The sequence below is a fragment of the Pelodiscus sinensis genome, chromosome 7 (assembly GCF_049634645.1).
Source record: "Pelodiscus sinensis isolate JC-2024 chromosome 7, ASM4963464v1, whole genome shotgun sequence".
Classification (NCBI taxonomy): Eukaryota; Metazoa; Chordata; order Testudines; family Trionychidae; genus Pelodiscus; species Pelodiscus sinensis.
The window spans coordinates 8141028-8156024 of NC_134717.1; the positions used below are offsets into that span (position 1 = coordinate 8141028).

The 14997-nt window shown below is 45.2% G+C and overlaps 1 protein-coding gene across 1 annotated transcript; it reads left to right on the top strand.

Annotated features, from left to right (window-relative positions):
- The first annotated feature begins 868 nt into the window (after positions 1-868).
- On the top strand, positions 869-14203 carry TSN (translin). Its single transcript, XM_075933101.1, has 6 exons — positions 869-1312; positions 1485-1578; positions 10160-10256; positions 11347-11462; positions 11960-12039; positions 12531-14203. Exons 1-6 carry the CDS (start codon positions 1247-1249, stop codon positions 12762-12764), a joined length of 687 nt encoding a protein of 228 aa, XP_075789216.1. The 5' UTR covers positions 869-1246; the 3' UTR covers positions 12765-14203.
- Positions 14204-14997: the final 794 nt, after the last annotated feature.

Below are 14997 nucleotides of genomic sequence, written 5' to 3' on the forward strand. Positions count from 1 at the left end.
CCCATAACCAAATTTCTTCAATAAAACTTTTCTTTGCCTGATGCCTACAAAACTACGGACAACTGTCAGATGCTGATGTGCTAATCATGCTGACCAGTTTCATCCAATTTACTTATAGTCCACCTTCTGTCTCATCCATGAGTTGCCTGGCTTGTTCTTAAGGGCCTTCGGCATAAACTGTGGTTTGTACCGCACCTAGTACATGTGGGTAGTCCATGCCTAGAACTCTTCAGCACTATAGTAACATAAATCATAATTTGTTCTGTAAAAAAATGATGTGGGTTGTGGCATATACGAGTAGGTCCTATGCTGCTCCCCGACTTCTGCGCACATTGGAGAGAGTACCCAGAAGTTGCTGGCCTCCCAACCCTGAGTAGGGGGCAAAGAAGAAAGGTCCTATGATCTTTCTGCCCCTCCCCAGTCTAGCAGTGGGAGGTGAGGAGAAATCCACTGAAACTAGACTTGTCAGCCATCCCCGTGGCTTCTGTCTGCCCCACCCTCACACGGGGGAGGGGGAGGATTTCAGAAACACGCCCCTCCAAACAGAGTCTCTGAGCAGCTGTGTGTGGCATGGGGGGGAGAGACCCCACGGGCTGTGTGTGTGTGTCTCTCTCTCCCAGGAGCTGATGGGACCTCTGCGGGGGGGGGGGGGCAGACCCTGGGGGGGGGCGATGCCAGCCCACAGGCAGGTGTGGGGGAGGGGTTACTCGTCCCAAGCAGCCGTTCTGGCCCCGCTTTCCCGGGCATCGCCTGGAGTAGGGACTGCGCCTGCGCACAGTCAAGCGCGCCCCCCCCTCCCCCCCGCGGCCTGCGGCCAAGGTTTGTTTCCCGCGGCGTGCGCGCCAGGAAGTGAATGAGGCAGCTCTGCGCCGGGAGTGTAGAAGGACCCCTGCGCGGCGGCCCAGGCAGCGAGTAGGGCACCCTTGCGCTCGCACCGTGGAAGCCCCAGCTCCGAAGCAGGGGTCCCGGCCCGGCATGGGGAAGCCCGGCGGTGGGTGGCAGCGGCAGCGGCAGCGCTGAGTGCGGCAGGTTTCCGAGGTGATGTCGCGGGAACAGGCACGAGGTGGGGGCTACCGTGCGCCGGGCAGGTGGAAGGGCCCCGGAGCCGCCTCAGCGTGCGCGCGCGCGGCCATAGAGCTTGCGCCGAGAGCGTTGGAAGGTCCCCGAGCGGCGGTTGGGAAGCGGCGTCGCGAGCGGCCCAGCCCCTGGGCGGCGGCGCCCCGCGTGCCCGGCCCGGCAGCGCACCATGTCGGTCAGTGAGATGTTCATCACCCTGCAGGGGGTCCTCACCGCCGACCAGGACATCCGAGAGGTCAGGGCCCGGCGCGGGCGGGGCGGGGCCGGTGGGGCTTGGGGGGCTCCGAGGCACGCGGGGGGCGGGGCGGGGCCGGTGGGGCTTGGGGGGCTCCGAGGCACGCGCGGGAGGGGGGGGCGGGGGGAGTCCCTTCCCCCCCCTCGTGTCCTGACGTGTTGTCGGCTTGCAGGAGATCAGGAAGGTGGTTCAGACCCTGGAGCAGACGGCGCGGGAGATCTTGACGCTGCTGCAGGGGGTGCACCAGGGAGCTGGATTTCAGGACAGTAAGTGGCTCGTGTCTGGGGGCGTGAACGGATCGGGCGCTGTCGTCACAGCCGCAAGGCGGCATCCGCCCCAAGTGCTCACCCCCTAAGGCTGCAAAGGGGCAGGGACGCTGTCAGACCCCCATACAAGGTTGTGTGAAGCACATCCCCTCTCCTTGACCATGCTCTCCACCTGGCCACTGTAACCTGAGGAATTTTTTTCCATAAGACTTTTCACGTCTTTTCTCTACTATATAAGAGAGTGAGTCTGTGTGTCAGTCTGTTTATTCAAGAACTGGTTGTGACTACTTTCTTCCACTATTTGATCTGAGGAAGTGGGTCTGGCCCACGAAAGCTCATCAGCTAATAAACCATCTTGTTAGTCTTTAAAGTGCTACATTGTCCTGCATTTTGCTTCAGCTACCCCAGACTAACACGGCTACATTTCTATCACTTTCCTCCTGCACAGTGAGAGCTAGGATCGCCAAATTCAGTTAATAGCTAACTTAAACCAGGGTAAGTTCTTTTTTTTTTTTTTTTTTCCCCCATTGTGTCAGGAAAATGGAATGTGCCCGAAATGGGATTGCGTCTCATAAAACTGTACAGAAAAAAGAAACACACCAGGCAGGTGAAATGGGCTGGCTGGGGGCATTCCACCTCTCTACTCCTTTTTTCCCCCAGCATCCTTAAAGGAGGGTAGGGGACTGAAGATCCCCACCCGGAACATTGCTGGCTGTTCCCTTTGTCAGGGAACAAGGAGAAAGTGCATAGTTTTCTGCATTCTTCACTCTCCATCAAAGGCAGCAACGTGGGGCACAAGTAGCCCATCTATGTGGGGAGCTGGTTTTAAACTGGTTCCCCTTGTGGACTGGCATCTGCCTGGCACCCTGTGTTGCTGCTTCTGATGGAGAGTGAGAGTGAGGAATGCAGCAACTGCACTTTCCCCTTGCTCCCTAACAAAGGGAATAACCAGCAATGTGTCTGTGTGAATCAGGTGAGTGGGGGGACCTTGGAGTGGGGTTTGAGCGCACTGGCTGCTGGCCTCACCCCTATAAAATAGTTGAGTAACCAATAGGAATTAATGCAGTTACTTATTCAGTTAACTGATACCTAACATCTCTAATATGACATTTGCAAGCAGGTAGTGTCTAGCCATCCAGCAAGTCTGTTGATATTAAATCCAGGAACAGTAAAACAATTGGCTAATCTTTTCAACCTTTACTGGCTTTCTGATGTTGAATAAAGCACAAGAATTGCAACGGCTGTGCTGTATAAATATAATCCATTTTGGTTTTCAGCCTTTATTGATGGAAGGATTACCTCAGCATTCTTTCACTTTTTAACTCACGTGAAGAGGTAGGGACAGCGGGACTCACACCCGCAGAATGTATCTGCAAACTTCGCAGAGAACAGTGTCTCTTCCTTGTAGTATGTAAGACAGCTCTATGTTAAACAACTTTGCTGTCATATGCATAAGTTTCGTGGGTTAGGAGTTGTACCAATTATGACAGGGCTGTTCACTTGACATTACTCCTGGGCAAAATAATGAACAGCTATATGGAACTCAGTTAATAAAGAAAGACGTGTAATAATGCCAATCAGCATGGCTACGTCTACACTGGCCCCTTCTTCGGAAGGGGCGTGCTAATTTTGAACTTGGGAATAGGGAAATCCGTGGGGGATTTAAATATCTCCCGCGGGATTTAAATAAACATGGCCACCGCTTTTTTTCTGGCTTGGAAAAAGCTGGAAAAAAAGCGGCGGCCATGTTTATTTAAATCCCCTGCGGATTTCCCTATTCCCAAGTTGAAAATTAGCATGCCCCTTCCAAAGAAGGGGCCAGTGTAGACGTAGCCCCCACGTTTATGGAAAACAACCCATCAAACTTGGTATTTCTTTTGATGTAATTACAAGTTTGATAGATAAAAGTAATAGCATTGATGCAATATACATAGACTCCTGTAAAATAGTTAACTTGATTTTGCATAACATTTTGATTAATAGACTGGAATGATACAAAATCAACATGGCATATGTGAAATGGAATTAAAAGTGGCTAAACGATAGGTCTCAAATGGGGAATCATGATTGAGCCATAGTGTTTCTAATGGGATCCCATAGGGCTGTGTTGTCCAGCACTCTAGCCACATGTGACTATTTGGGTGGTTGAGTGTGGCTAGTTGGCTTGAACAATGTGGCTGTTTTGCCGGTTGAGTGGTGCTGGTTCGCTACTATAGTGGCTACTGCTTCAGAACTGGTTGGACTGAATAGTCATAGGGGTTGTTTTTTTGGCACTGCACTATTTAACTTTTTTTCATGACCTTGTCGAAAATACTAAATTTGACACTCCAGACATTGAGGGAGTGGTAAATAATCAGCAAACAGGTCACTGATAGTGTGATCTGGATTGTTTGATAAACTGGGCACAAGCAAACACTATGCATTTCAATATGGCCAGATGCCAGGGCATTCATCTAGAACAGGGGCGGACAAAAGGGCCTCTGCGGGCTGGATCCAGCCTGCCAAGTGGGTTGATCTGGCCCGTGTATGCCCTGCCTTTGGGCCAATTATGGCCTAAGGACAGGGAAATGCGCAAAGGCTCCTTCTGCCCTGCCCCCACCCTGCAAGAGGTGTGTGGGGCTTAGTCAGCTGCCAGCTAGGCAGCCTCTAAGCTCCATGTGCCCCGTGCAGGGCGGGAGAAGACTTTATGCATTTCTCCTGCCCCCAGACTCTGACCTGGAGGCAGGGGGAATGGTGCTTAGTCAACAGCTGGCGGTTCTCTGGGAGGGTGGGGGCAAAGACTTCACTGCTCCTCCAAGCCAATCAGGATCTATGGGCGGGGAAGCACAGAAGTTTCATGGCCCTACTCCTTCTGGGGTGGCCCAGAGCCACTTCAGAAATTTCTGAAGTGCCCCCCTCCATCTAAAATTATTGCCCACCCCTGGTCTAGAACAAAGAGCCTAGGCGTAGTGGTCTCCAACCTTTTTACACCCAAACTCACTTTTTAAGTCTCAGAACAGGTAAAGATCTACCGCCCCGCCCCTTCCTTGAAGCCCCACACTCTCTATTCTCCTGTCCATCACTTGCTATCCCCAGCCCTGATACACTCTGTTAAACAGTTTTTTTTAAATTATGCAATATATAAAATTAAAATCACATGTTTATAGTTATGAAATAAATGGTCTGTTTTTAATTCATGCTATTTAAATGTCAAATGAAGCATTTACAATTATACATTCTGTTCTCTGCTATTTTGTAAATCTAAAATCAGGTATTGATAATTATATATTTTTCTTCCAATAACAAAGTCTCAGTGTGACACCTGTGACTGAACAGTATCTGCCAGTGTCTTGAAGTCTGGGTTGTAGTCTGAGATTGCTAGTCGTATACAGTCCATCAGATGGGCATCTGTGATCCTGCACTCAGCCTGGGAAGCTTGCTCCAGCACAGCTGGAGCTAGACGCAGCCTCCTTGGGCTGAGCACAGGGCAGCCATGCTGGAGGGAAGAGAAGTGGCTGCTCGGCCAGCTGGCCATGGCGCTCAGCCAGGGTGCACCAAGCTCCACGTGGGCAGGCGCAGAAAAGAAGCCGCCGATCAGCTGGAGTGCGGGGCAGTCTCTTTCAGCTGAAAGCCACAGTCAGCTGGCTGGGGTATTTCAGCCCTCCCAGCTCCCACCATTCCTCGTAGCTACTCACCTGTGCTGTTGCTTGGTGAGTAGCTGCTTCTCAAATAAGGAAATCTAATGTAAATGTACTGTGCATGCGCGCAGTTCAGAGAGGGCTCAAGAACTACCAGTAGACCGCGATCTACTGGTTGGTGATCATGGGCCTAGGGCATACCTATAGATGGGGGATTCTATCTTGGAAAGCAATGATGGCTTTGTGGCTATGGTAGATCATCAGTTAAATGTGAACTTCCAATCTGATGCTGTGGCTGAAGGGCTAATGTTTTCCTTAGATGCATAAACAGGAATCTCTTGTTAGGAGTACAGATGTTATATCCTATATTTAGCACTGGGGCTTCTGCTACTAGAATGCTGTGTCCAGTTCTGATGGCCACAGTTCAAGAAGGATATTGACAGATGTGAGAGGGTTGAAAGAAGAGCTGTGAGAATGATTAAGGATTGGAAAATGTTGTCTTATAGTGGAAGACTACAGGAGCTCAGTCTATTTAGTTTATCAAAGAAGGTGGTGGGGGAGGGATAGCTCAGTGGTTTGAGCATTGGCCTGCTAAACCCAGGGTTGGGAGTTCAATCCTTGAGGGGACCATTTAGGGATCTGGGGCAAATCTGTCAGGGATGGGACTTGGTCCTGCTATGAGGGCAGGGGACCCAACTCTGACCTCTCAAGATCCCTTACAGTTCTATGAGATTGAAATACAGGCAGTCCCCGAGTTACGCAGATCCGACTTATGTCGGATCCGCAGTTACGAACAGGGCGTTCCTCTCCCTGGTCTCCAGCAGACCAGGGAGAGGAAGCAAAGCAGCAGAACACGTGGGCAGCAGACCAGGGGGAGGGGGGGGGGGCAAAGCAGAGCCAAGCCGCGGAGCACGCGGTCAGCTGGCAGCCCAGACGCGTGTCAGCTGGCAGCGTGCTCCGCGGCTTGGCTCTGCTTTGCCCCCCCCCCCCCCGGTCTGTAGACCGGGGGGACAGGGAGCAAAGCCACGGAGCCCGAGGGCAGCAGGACAGCCACGGCGCGTCTGGGCTGTCCCACTGCCCCCGTGCTCCATGGCTTTGCTCCGGACACCTGTGGTACAGCAGCTGGGGCGCTGCCAGTTGGTCCCGTAGCGCTGCTCTGGGCGCTACTGGACCAACCGGGCAGCACCCCAGCTGTTCTGCCCCGGGCTTCCTGGAATCAGCCGCTGATCAGTTTCAGCAGCAGCTGACTTGGGGATGCCTGGGGTTCTTAAGTTGAATCTGTATGTAAGTCAGAACTGGCGTCCAGATTCAGCCGCTGTTGAAACTGATCAGTTTCAGCAGCGGCTGAATCTGGATGCCAGTTCCGACTTACATACAGATTCAACTTAAGAACAAACCTACAGTCCCTATCTTGTACGTAACCCGGGGACTGCCTGTATATGGAAATATACCTATGACACTTTACTCTGAGGATTTGTCTACACTGCAGGGTTTTTGCACAAGAAGCTTTTTGCAGCAGAGATCTTCCGCAAAAACTTCTTGCGCAAAAGTGTGTCACATCACAAAAGCGATGTGCGTTTGCACAAGAGAGCATCCATGCAGTGCGGACGCTCTGCGCAAGAAAGCTCTGATGGCCATTAACAGAATGGCCATCAGAGCACTTGTGCTTTTTCTGATAGACTCGTTTTGCGCAAGAATCCCATGCGGAGTGCCTTTTTGCGTGAGAGCTGTAGCGCAAAAAGGAGTTATTCTTCATGAGGAGAGGAATAACTCTACCGGCAAAACCCCTCTGTCCTATCGATTTACTGGGTTTTTTGGGGGTTTTTTTGCACATAAATGCTCTTGAGGTATGGACTGTCTGCTGGTTTTTGTGCAAAAACCTTGTAGTGCAGACTTAACCTTAGTGTTTATCTGGAGAACAAAAATGTGTTGATAGAGAACTCTTCAATCTGGTAGTCAAACTTTTAACAAGATCCAGAATCTGAACATTGAAGGTAAACTAACTCAAGCTAGAAATAAGTTGCAAAGCTTTAACAATGAGGATAGCTTGACAAAGATTATGTTGAATTCTCAATCACCATAAATTATTAAATCAAGGTTGGATGTCTTTTCCAAAAGACCTGCTCTAGTTTGAATAGGAATTAATTCAGGAAAGTCCTGTAGCCTATCTTATACAGGAGGCCAGACTACATGATCACAATGATCCATTCTGGGTTTATAACCTATGAATCATAAAAGATCATATCTTTCCCCAAGATGCTGTTTGAACATTACATGTAATGAGCTGCATTATCTTAAATTGTATTGGAATGCTTCTTTGTAACCCCTTTTTTGGGAGGGTGAGAAAAAAATTGGCTATAACCTAACAACCAGTAATTTCTGCATATTACCTTAATTACCTTGTAATTAATTGTCATGAGAGCTGTAGTCTCAACATTAGCTTTAACCTGGCAGTGATTTAACTCTTCTTGTATCAGTTATTTGGCTGAAACCTAAATATGTTGATGAGCACTGAGGTTGATAATAGGGATGTGAATGTTTAATTGATATGCCTCACTGGTTAAGGTTAATTGGTGATCAAGGGAGCAGCCTCTGTCCATGTGAGGGCAGAGGGTGGGGAACCACTTCAGTCCAGGGGGGAAGTATTGGTTTAATTTGTCTGATTTAATCAGTCTAATTGATATGATATTAACCATTTTCTTGTAACTTAATTTTTGTTTGGCTAATGGCATATATAAAATTGGAAACTTTGTTGGATGTTCCCTCCCCAAACCTCAGGAGTTGCCAGAGTAAATAAGAGGCAACTCTGTGACTCACCTACTTTTGGACCCTAGAACTGCCCCTATAGGCCTCCCATCACTCGTGTCTGAATGACAACAGTTGTTTAAGGGAAACTGACTTGTGCACTGATCATAGCTGTGGGGGTCTGCTGTGGTGGATATCAACCTAAAGGCTGTCCCTCAAAGGCTCCTTATAGTGTATTACTTGTCACAAACAGCATGGGATCTCATCCACCTAGAAATGTTGTTCTCCCTCCTTTTGTTTCTGATCAGAATTTATAGATCTGGTGTAAAAGGTCCTGATGCCTCTGGGCTCTGGCAGACACAGTACTGCATGTGCTTAGGACTGCTATGGCCAAAGAACTTCCCTTGCACTCTAAGTGCCGGTCCTGCACATGCCATAACTATTCATACCAGGATGAGATTGTGGTTCAGGCATTGGACTGGGACTTTGGGGAACTGGATTCACCTCTCAACTCTGCCACATAGCTTGTGTGCGGCTTTGAAGCAGTCGGTGCCTAGTTTTTCATTGGAAAATGAGCATAATACATTCCTGCCTTGCACAGGTGCTGTGAGGAGTAACTCCACCATTTTCAGGTTTCTGTTGTGATTTAAAACCCACCAGAATTCAGCAAGCATGCACATAGAGTACTGCACCTTTGAACTTTGGGAGCCATAGAAAGGGTGGCATAGAAAATGCTTGGATTTGAACAATCTGAAAACATGTAGATTGAAGTTTTCAAAGGTGAAGAAAGAATTTTAACCATTAACTTGAATTGGAGTTGTGTGGTTCTGGCCCTAAGATGGATTTGAAAATCTAAGCCAGCATCCTCATTGATACAGAAGTTTATAGTTGATCCTGTGTATCTTCTTTACATGCTTTTCATTATTGCATGCTTTGTCAATCACCCTTTTTCTCTTCTTCCTTTATTGTTAGTTCTTTTCCTTCTCTGTGGGTACATCTAAACTACATGCCTCTGGCGACAGAGGCATGTAGATTAGACCACCCGGCATAGGAAAATGAAGCGGCGATTTAAATAATCGCCGCTTCATTTAAATTTACATGGCTGCCGCGCTGAGCCGATCATCTGGGATGAGGCATACTTGGGAGGTCAACAAATGCCTTTGATGTCGACCGCGGAGCGTCCAGACTACCGCGCTGAGCCGACAAACAGCTGATCGGCTCAGCGCGGCAGCCATGTAAATTTAAATGAAGCGTTGATTATTTAAATCGCCGCTTCATTTTCTTATGCCGGGTAGTCTAATCTACATGCCTCTGTCGCCAGAGGCATGTAGTCTAGACGTACCCTGTGAGTACTACACATTTTCTTCAGATTGCACAGTCATGTAAACTTCAATACAAACTCTTATGCTCATTATGTAAAGTCCATTTCCCTTAAAGGGGAGATTGTTACACCTCTCTCCCTACCTTATACCTGCATGATCTGTCATCGCTATTGCTGTTTTTCGGCATGTAAAAAAACCCAAACTCTTCTGAAGAGCTCTTTTTCTATCTACAAATTGCAATTTGTATGTATAATTCTGTATGAATAAGAAAAGGTGAAATAAAACTGTTACATATGGGTTTCTGTTAAGGTGTAATTCATATCTGCAAACTGAGGGTGGCAGTGGTAATGAGCCTGAAACCTTAGTTTTCTAAATGGGGACTTAAATCCACATTCTCAGTCTTATTGGTAGCAGTGTTTTATAATTCATTCAAATGTATGTACAACAGAATGGGCTACTGGATAACACAGCTCCAACCCCATTGTATTAGGTTATCTAGTAGTGAATTATTGGATTTGGTACAGAAAGAAAAGTATACCTCTCATCGTTTAATACAGTGAACTGATTTGCATGTTACTGATGATCTGGTGCTCTGACGTGATTGAGACATAAACGATGACCAGTGATTCCTAAATAATTATGGAGTGTCTATTTTCATGTTGCTTGGAACTGGAGTAGTGGTTGGAGTTCAGGTCTAAGAATTAGCCCTCCTGTGTTCTCTTCTGTGTTCTGCCACTGACTCCTGGTGTGACTTCTTGCAAGTTACTTAGCGTATTTGTTGCCCTGATGTGTAAACAGACATGCTGATTTAAGCAGTGTTACGTACGCTTACAGGATTATTTTGCTAGAATTAGTCTCAACACTTACTAAATATGTCACTTTCTTTTTCTTTTTCAGTACCAAAGAAGTGCCAGAAGGCCAGAGAACATTTTGGTGCAGTCAGAACACAGCTAGCATCTCTGAAGACCAAGTTTCCAGCTGAACAGTACTACAGGTCTGTAAAATTGTAAATTACTATACAGATAACAAGGGTTTGATAGTCATAAAAGGATATTACACACTTTAACTTAAAAGGGGACTGTGAGGGTGTATAGGGTCCAACATCTTTTTTACCCTAAAAATTAGAGATAGCATTGGTTGATATTAGGGATGTAAAGGGATAACCAGTTAACTGGCACCTGGTCCAGCCAGAGCAGCCCTCCACCTTTGGCATGACATGGCAAGCTGCTTAACCAGCTAAATATATAGTTTAATCAGTTAACATTTTAAATGGGATTTTACTTCTTTAGTTGATACTTTTTTTGTGAATCATAAATGGCTATGTGAGCAAACTTATTGGTAAAATTGTTCAGCTTTCAAAAAACGCTTTCCTTACTGGAGTAATTTTTTGAAAGGCTTCCTAACAAAAATAATTTGGCCCTTTTTGAGTAGTTAACTAAGGGCCTGATTTTCAGTGATATTGAGGACACTCAGCTCCATTTGCTTTAATTAGCTGTTGGTACTGTTTCATTTCTGAAAACTAAGCCCAAAATTTCTCATGAAATATGCGACTTATAATGGGAATTATTCCAAAACGAGGCAGTCCTTTTTGGCTCCTGCTTGCTTACCCTGCCTGTCGGGGATTTCTAAAAAATACTTCAGAGAGCAGGAGTCTTTGTTAGTTAAATCCATTGCCAGCTCACTTGAAGGTAGCCGTGAGAGAAGACTGGAGAGGAGATGAATCTACTGGCAAGTATCTTATATTTCTTACATTACTAGTGATCATCCTGCACCAAGCATCTTTGAATTGTTCAGGCTGCCAAGACCACAAACTCACATGGACACAATAAACCCATATTTGTGGGGAAATTCTTTTCATTGTCAAGGATGTCATTGTTTGTATCAAAGTAATTTCTTTGGGAGGGAAGCTGTGAAACTTCAATTCTGTCAGTCTTGGCTGTGTGTTCAATCGAGGTGCAGTGCAGCACACACAGCATAATGTAGACAAAATGTTTATACTTTCAGTCTTCATTTTCAGTCCTTACTAGGACAAGTTGTACAAATGTGTTTAATGCATTTTTTCACCTGATTGTGGTTCAATATAGATTTCATGAACACTGGAGGTTTGTGCTACAGCGCTTGGTGTTTCTGGCAGCATTTGTTGTCTACTTGGAGACAGAAACATTAGTGACTCGAGAAGCTGTTACAGAAATACTTGGAAGTAAGTTAATCTTAATTAAACTGGATAAAGTTATTAAGTATTTAAACTTAGTAAAGACTTGCTAAATCAAATATTGAGAGAGCCCCCATCAGTGCCGGTATTCTTCGCTGTTACAAGGAGTAAGGGAAGTCAATGGGAGTGTTTCTTTTGTCGACCTCCCACTGTGGAGGCAGCACCAAGCTCAGCTTAAGGTACATTGTTATTTATGTAGCTGGTGTTTTATACCTTCAGCCGATTTTCCTCCCACAGTGTAGATCTGATCTCAGGTAGAGAACATACCAGATGTTAAACCAACTTGGGAGCCAAATCAAAAGGCTGAAAAGCAGCAGTAACTTATGTTATATGCAGGGAAACAACTGACTTCTGTAATGCCATCTATAATGTTTCATATGTTTGAAATATCTTCTGTAGCAGACTTTAAATAAAGGCATTTCTAACTTGCTGCTCATGTTCAGATATGATATTGATTCAGGTTGCAACTCTGTTTTTCACTTTAGTTGAGGCTGATCGAGAAAAAGGTTTTCACCTGGACATTGAAGACTACCTCTCTGGGATTCTGACTCTTGCTAGTGAGTTGGTAAGTAAAGGATATTTACACACATTGGTAGCTGGTCTGAAACTGAGAAATGAATCGCCAGTAACTTGTCTTCAGGACCCTGCACTTGAGGAAGGTAGAAGTTTAGCGCATAATGCCCTGGTGTTGAACTCTTAGCTAGCTAACCTTTCCAGTCATTATGAAATGCTAAAGTAGCAAGTAGGAGTGAATCTCAGGAAGGAAAGAACTAAGTGCCTACTTCAACTTAATCCTAACCAGATTCAGATCAGTGCCTTGATTGAAAGCAAGGACTCTTGTTACACACACAACTATTATGTATGATGAATATAACTAGTCTGATTAGCTTACGTTGATGCTTCTTCATACAATAAACTGACAAGAAAAGCATATTTGGCTGTAGAAACAGATTGAGGAAGGCGACCTGACTTCAGAAAGATCTCGAAAGACCTGACTTGACAGTTGCATGTGTAGGCAACCTTTCTTCCATACCATCTGACTTGTTTCCCCTGCAGTCTAGGCTGGCAGTGAACAGTGTCACAGCAGGTGACTATTCTCGTCCTCTCCGCATCTCCACCTTCATTAACGAGCTGGATTCTGGCTTCCGTCTGCTCAATCTGAAAAATGACTCCTTGAGGAAGCGCTACGATGGCCTGAAGTACGATGTCAAGAAAATTGAGGAAGTGGTTTATGACTTGTCAATCCGAGGACTCAATAAGGAGACAAGTGGTACTGGTGGAGAGAAATAGAAGCTGCTGCTCTAGCAGCATCATGGATTACCTCAGATGGTCGCCAATGAGGGAGGCGTGTAAGCAGTGCCCTCCTACAGTAGTTTAGAAGAACCACAAGCTGAGAAGTGCTCTCTATTTTCTTACCAAATGTGTAGTACGGGTGTTAGAATGCAAAACATTTTGTAAAATCATGTCTAGGCAAGGCCAGCAGGCTTTCTGTTTCCAGTGAAGTTACTCTGTCATAAACTCACATCACTGTGCTGTGTACCAGGGCAATCGCAGTTAAGAACTTCCTTCAGCTGAATTTCCACTTTGTTCCAGGGAGTTACTCCTGCTCCTCCACTGTGTTGTTTTGGCAGTGACATGCTTCAGCTTTCTGTGCCCACGCCTTCTCAAAGATGTGTGTGTGGGACGCAGGTTAATGCCAGTATGATGATGTATTGTGAGAGACACAGTTTAGTTCCTTTAAAAAACAAAAACAAAAAAAACCAACACACCAATCTTCATTGATTTTTTTTTTTTTAATTTCCATCCACTTTAATAACTTGAACAGCAGAGACTTGTATAGCAGTTTGTCCTCATTTTACTTACTGTCTATAGGATATCAAACATAGAACTGCAAAATTAGGCTAAGTAGCTCATGTAGACCATCACTACGTGATAAAGGACGATATCACTGGGAGTCAGTTTTTTCCATATAACTCTGGCATATTGTGCCCAGGCATTTGTGTAATTTTTTTTTTAATGACACGATTTTTGTTAGCAGAAAGACAGCCGGCTGTTTCTCAATTGTCTGCTTTTGCTTGTTGGCATCGTTTATTATTGTGAGTAAACAGTGTTGAATTTTAAAGTGAATCATTTATTTTGAGCACTCTACATAATTGCTTTTCTGACTATCCAGACTTTCTAGCACATACATACTAAGGAACACCTGATAAAGTGCAGGCATCTTTTAGATTCTGAGTACCTTGTTCCTTAATAGTTCTGTATTTTTTAAGATCCCAGGTAACTAGCTCATATAGTAAAATGTTTGCATCTTAAGAAAAGGGAAAAATTAATGTTAATCTAGTTTGCATATGAGAATCTTAAACCCAAACACCCTGAGGCTTTTTTTTTCCTTATGTCAACATCCAGATTCACACATCACACAGAGTCTATACCCCTTTCCTAAAGGAATGCATTTTAATTTTATATAACTTTTTTTACTACTTTGTGTAATGTCATAGTTTTTCATCTTTAAATATAATTTTGTCTAGAATAAGGATTGTTTCCAAAGGACACAGATACCGCTTGTTGAATATAAACTAGCAAAATTACAAGCAGTTGTTAGAATTCCAGAGAATCTTTTAGTTTGTAAAAGTGTTGCAGTTAGCTGTTAAAGATTGTTTTAAAAAAATCATTGGGAAGAAAAAAGTTTCTATGTTATGTTGGTCAATAAAAGCTGTTCTCTGACTTCATGTTCATCTGGTTTGTCTCTTGTTTGTTAATGTCACCACTTTTCATCCTGAAGCCCAGCCTGAGGATTTTTTAATACAAATTCAGGCTGTCACTTCAGCATTGATTTAATACTCAATTTCATTGCATTAGCTGAGAGCCTGGATCAGCCACTTGGGATCAAGTAGTGAGAATTAAGCTGTAAACTTGCAGAATCTACCCAAAATATGTTTTGGGATTCTATTGTGTAGGGATTAGAACACCCAAGTTTCTGTCTGGTACTTATTAGGATGTGAAGGGTTAACTGGCAGTGGCTGGAGGAGCCCACCGCCCAACCAGAGCAGCTGCTACTGCCATGGGCCTGGCCAGGTGCACCAAAAGCAGAGGTGTTCCAGCCCAGCCAGAGCAGCCCCCCATCCACAGCAAGCCTAGTCTGGCTGTCCCTGTTATTGGGTTAACCAGTTAAACATAATGCTTAATCAGTTAACTAATTAAATAGAATTTTACCCTAGTACTTATATAGCTTCTGTTATTGTGGTACCTGAGTTCCTCACAATCTAGAATAGTGATAGAAATGTAGCTGTGTTAGTCTGGGGTAGTTGAAGCAAAATGCAGGACAATGTAGCACTTTAAAGACTAACAAGATGGTTTATTAGATGATGAGCTTTCGTGGGCCAGACCCACTTCCTCAGATCAAATAGTGGAAGAAAGTAGTCTCAACCATATATACCAAATAGTGATAGAAATGTAGCCGTGTTAGTCTGGGGTAGTTGAAGCAAAATGCAGGACAATGTAGCACTTTAAAGACTAACATCTA

Coding starts and splice junctions, on each gene's coding strand:
- TSN (XM_075933101.1), top strand. CDS start 1,247: ATGTCGGTCAGTGAGATGTTCATCACCCTGCAGGGGGTCCTCACCGCC. Junction 1,313..1,484: donor CCGACCAGGACATCCGAGAG/GTCAGGGCCCGG, acceptor GTCGGCTTGCAG/GAGATCAGGAAGGTGGTTCA. Junction 10,257..11,346: donor CCAGCTGAACAGTACTACAG/GTCTGTAAAATT, acceptor GGTTCAATATAG/ATTTCATGAACACTGGAGGT.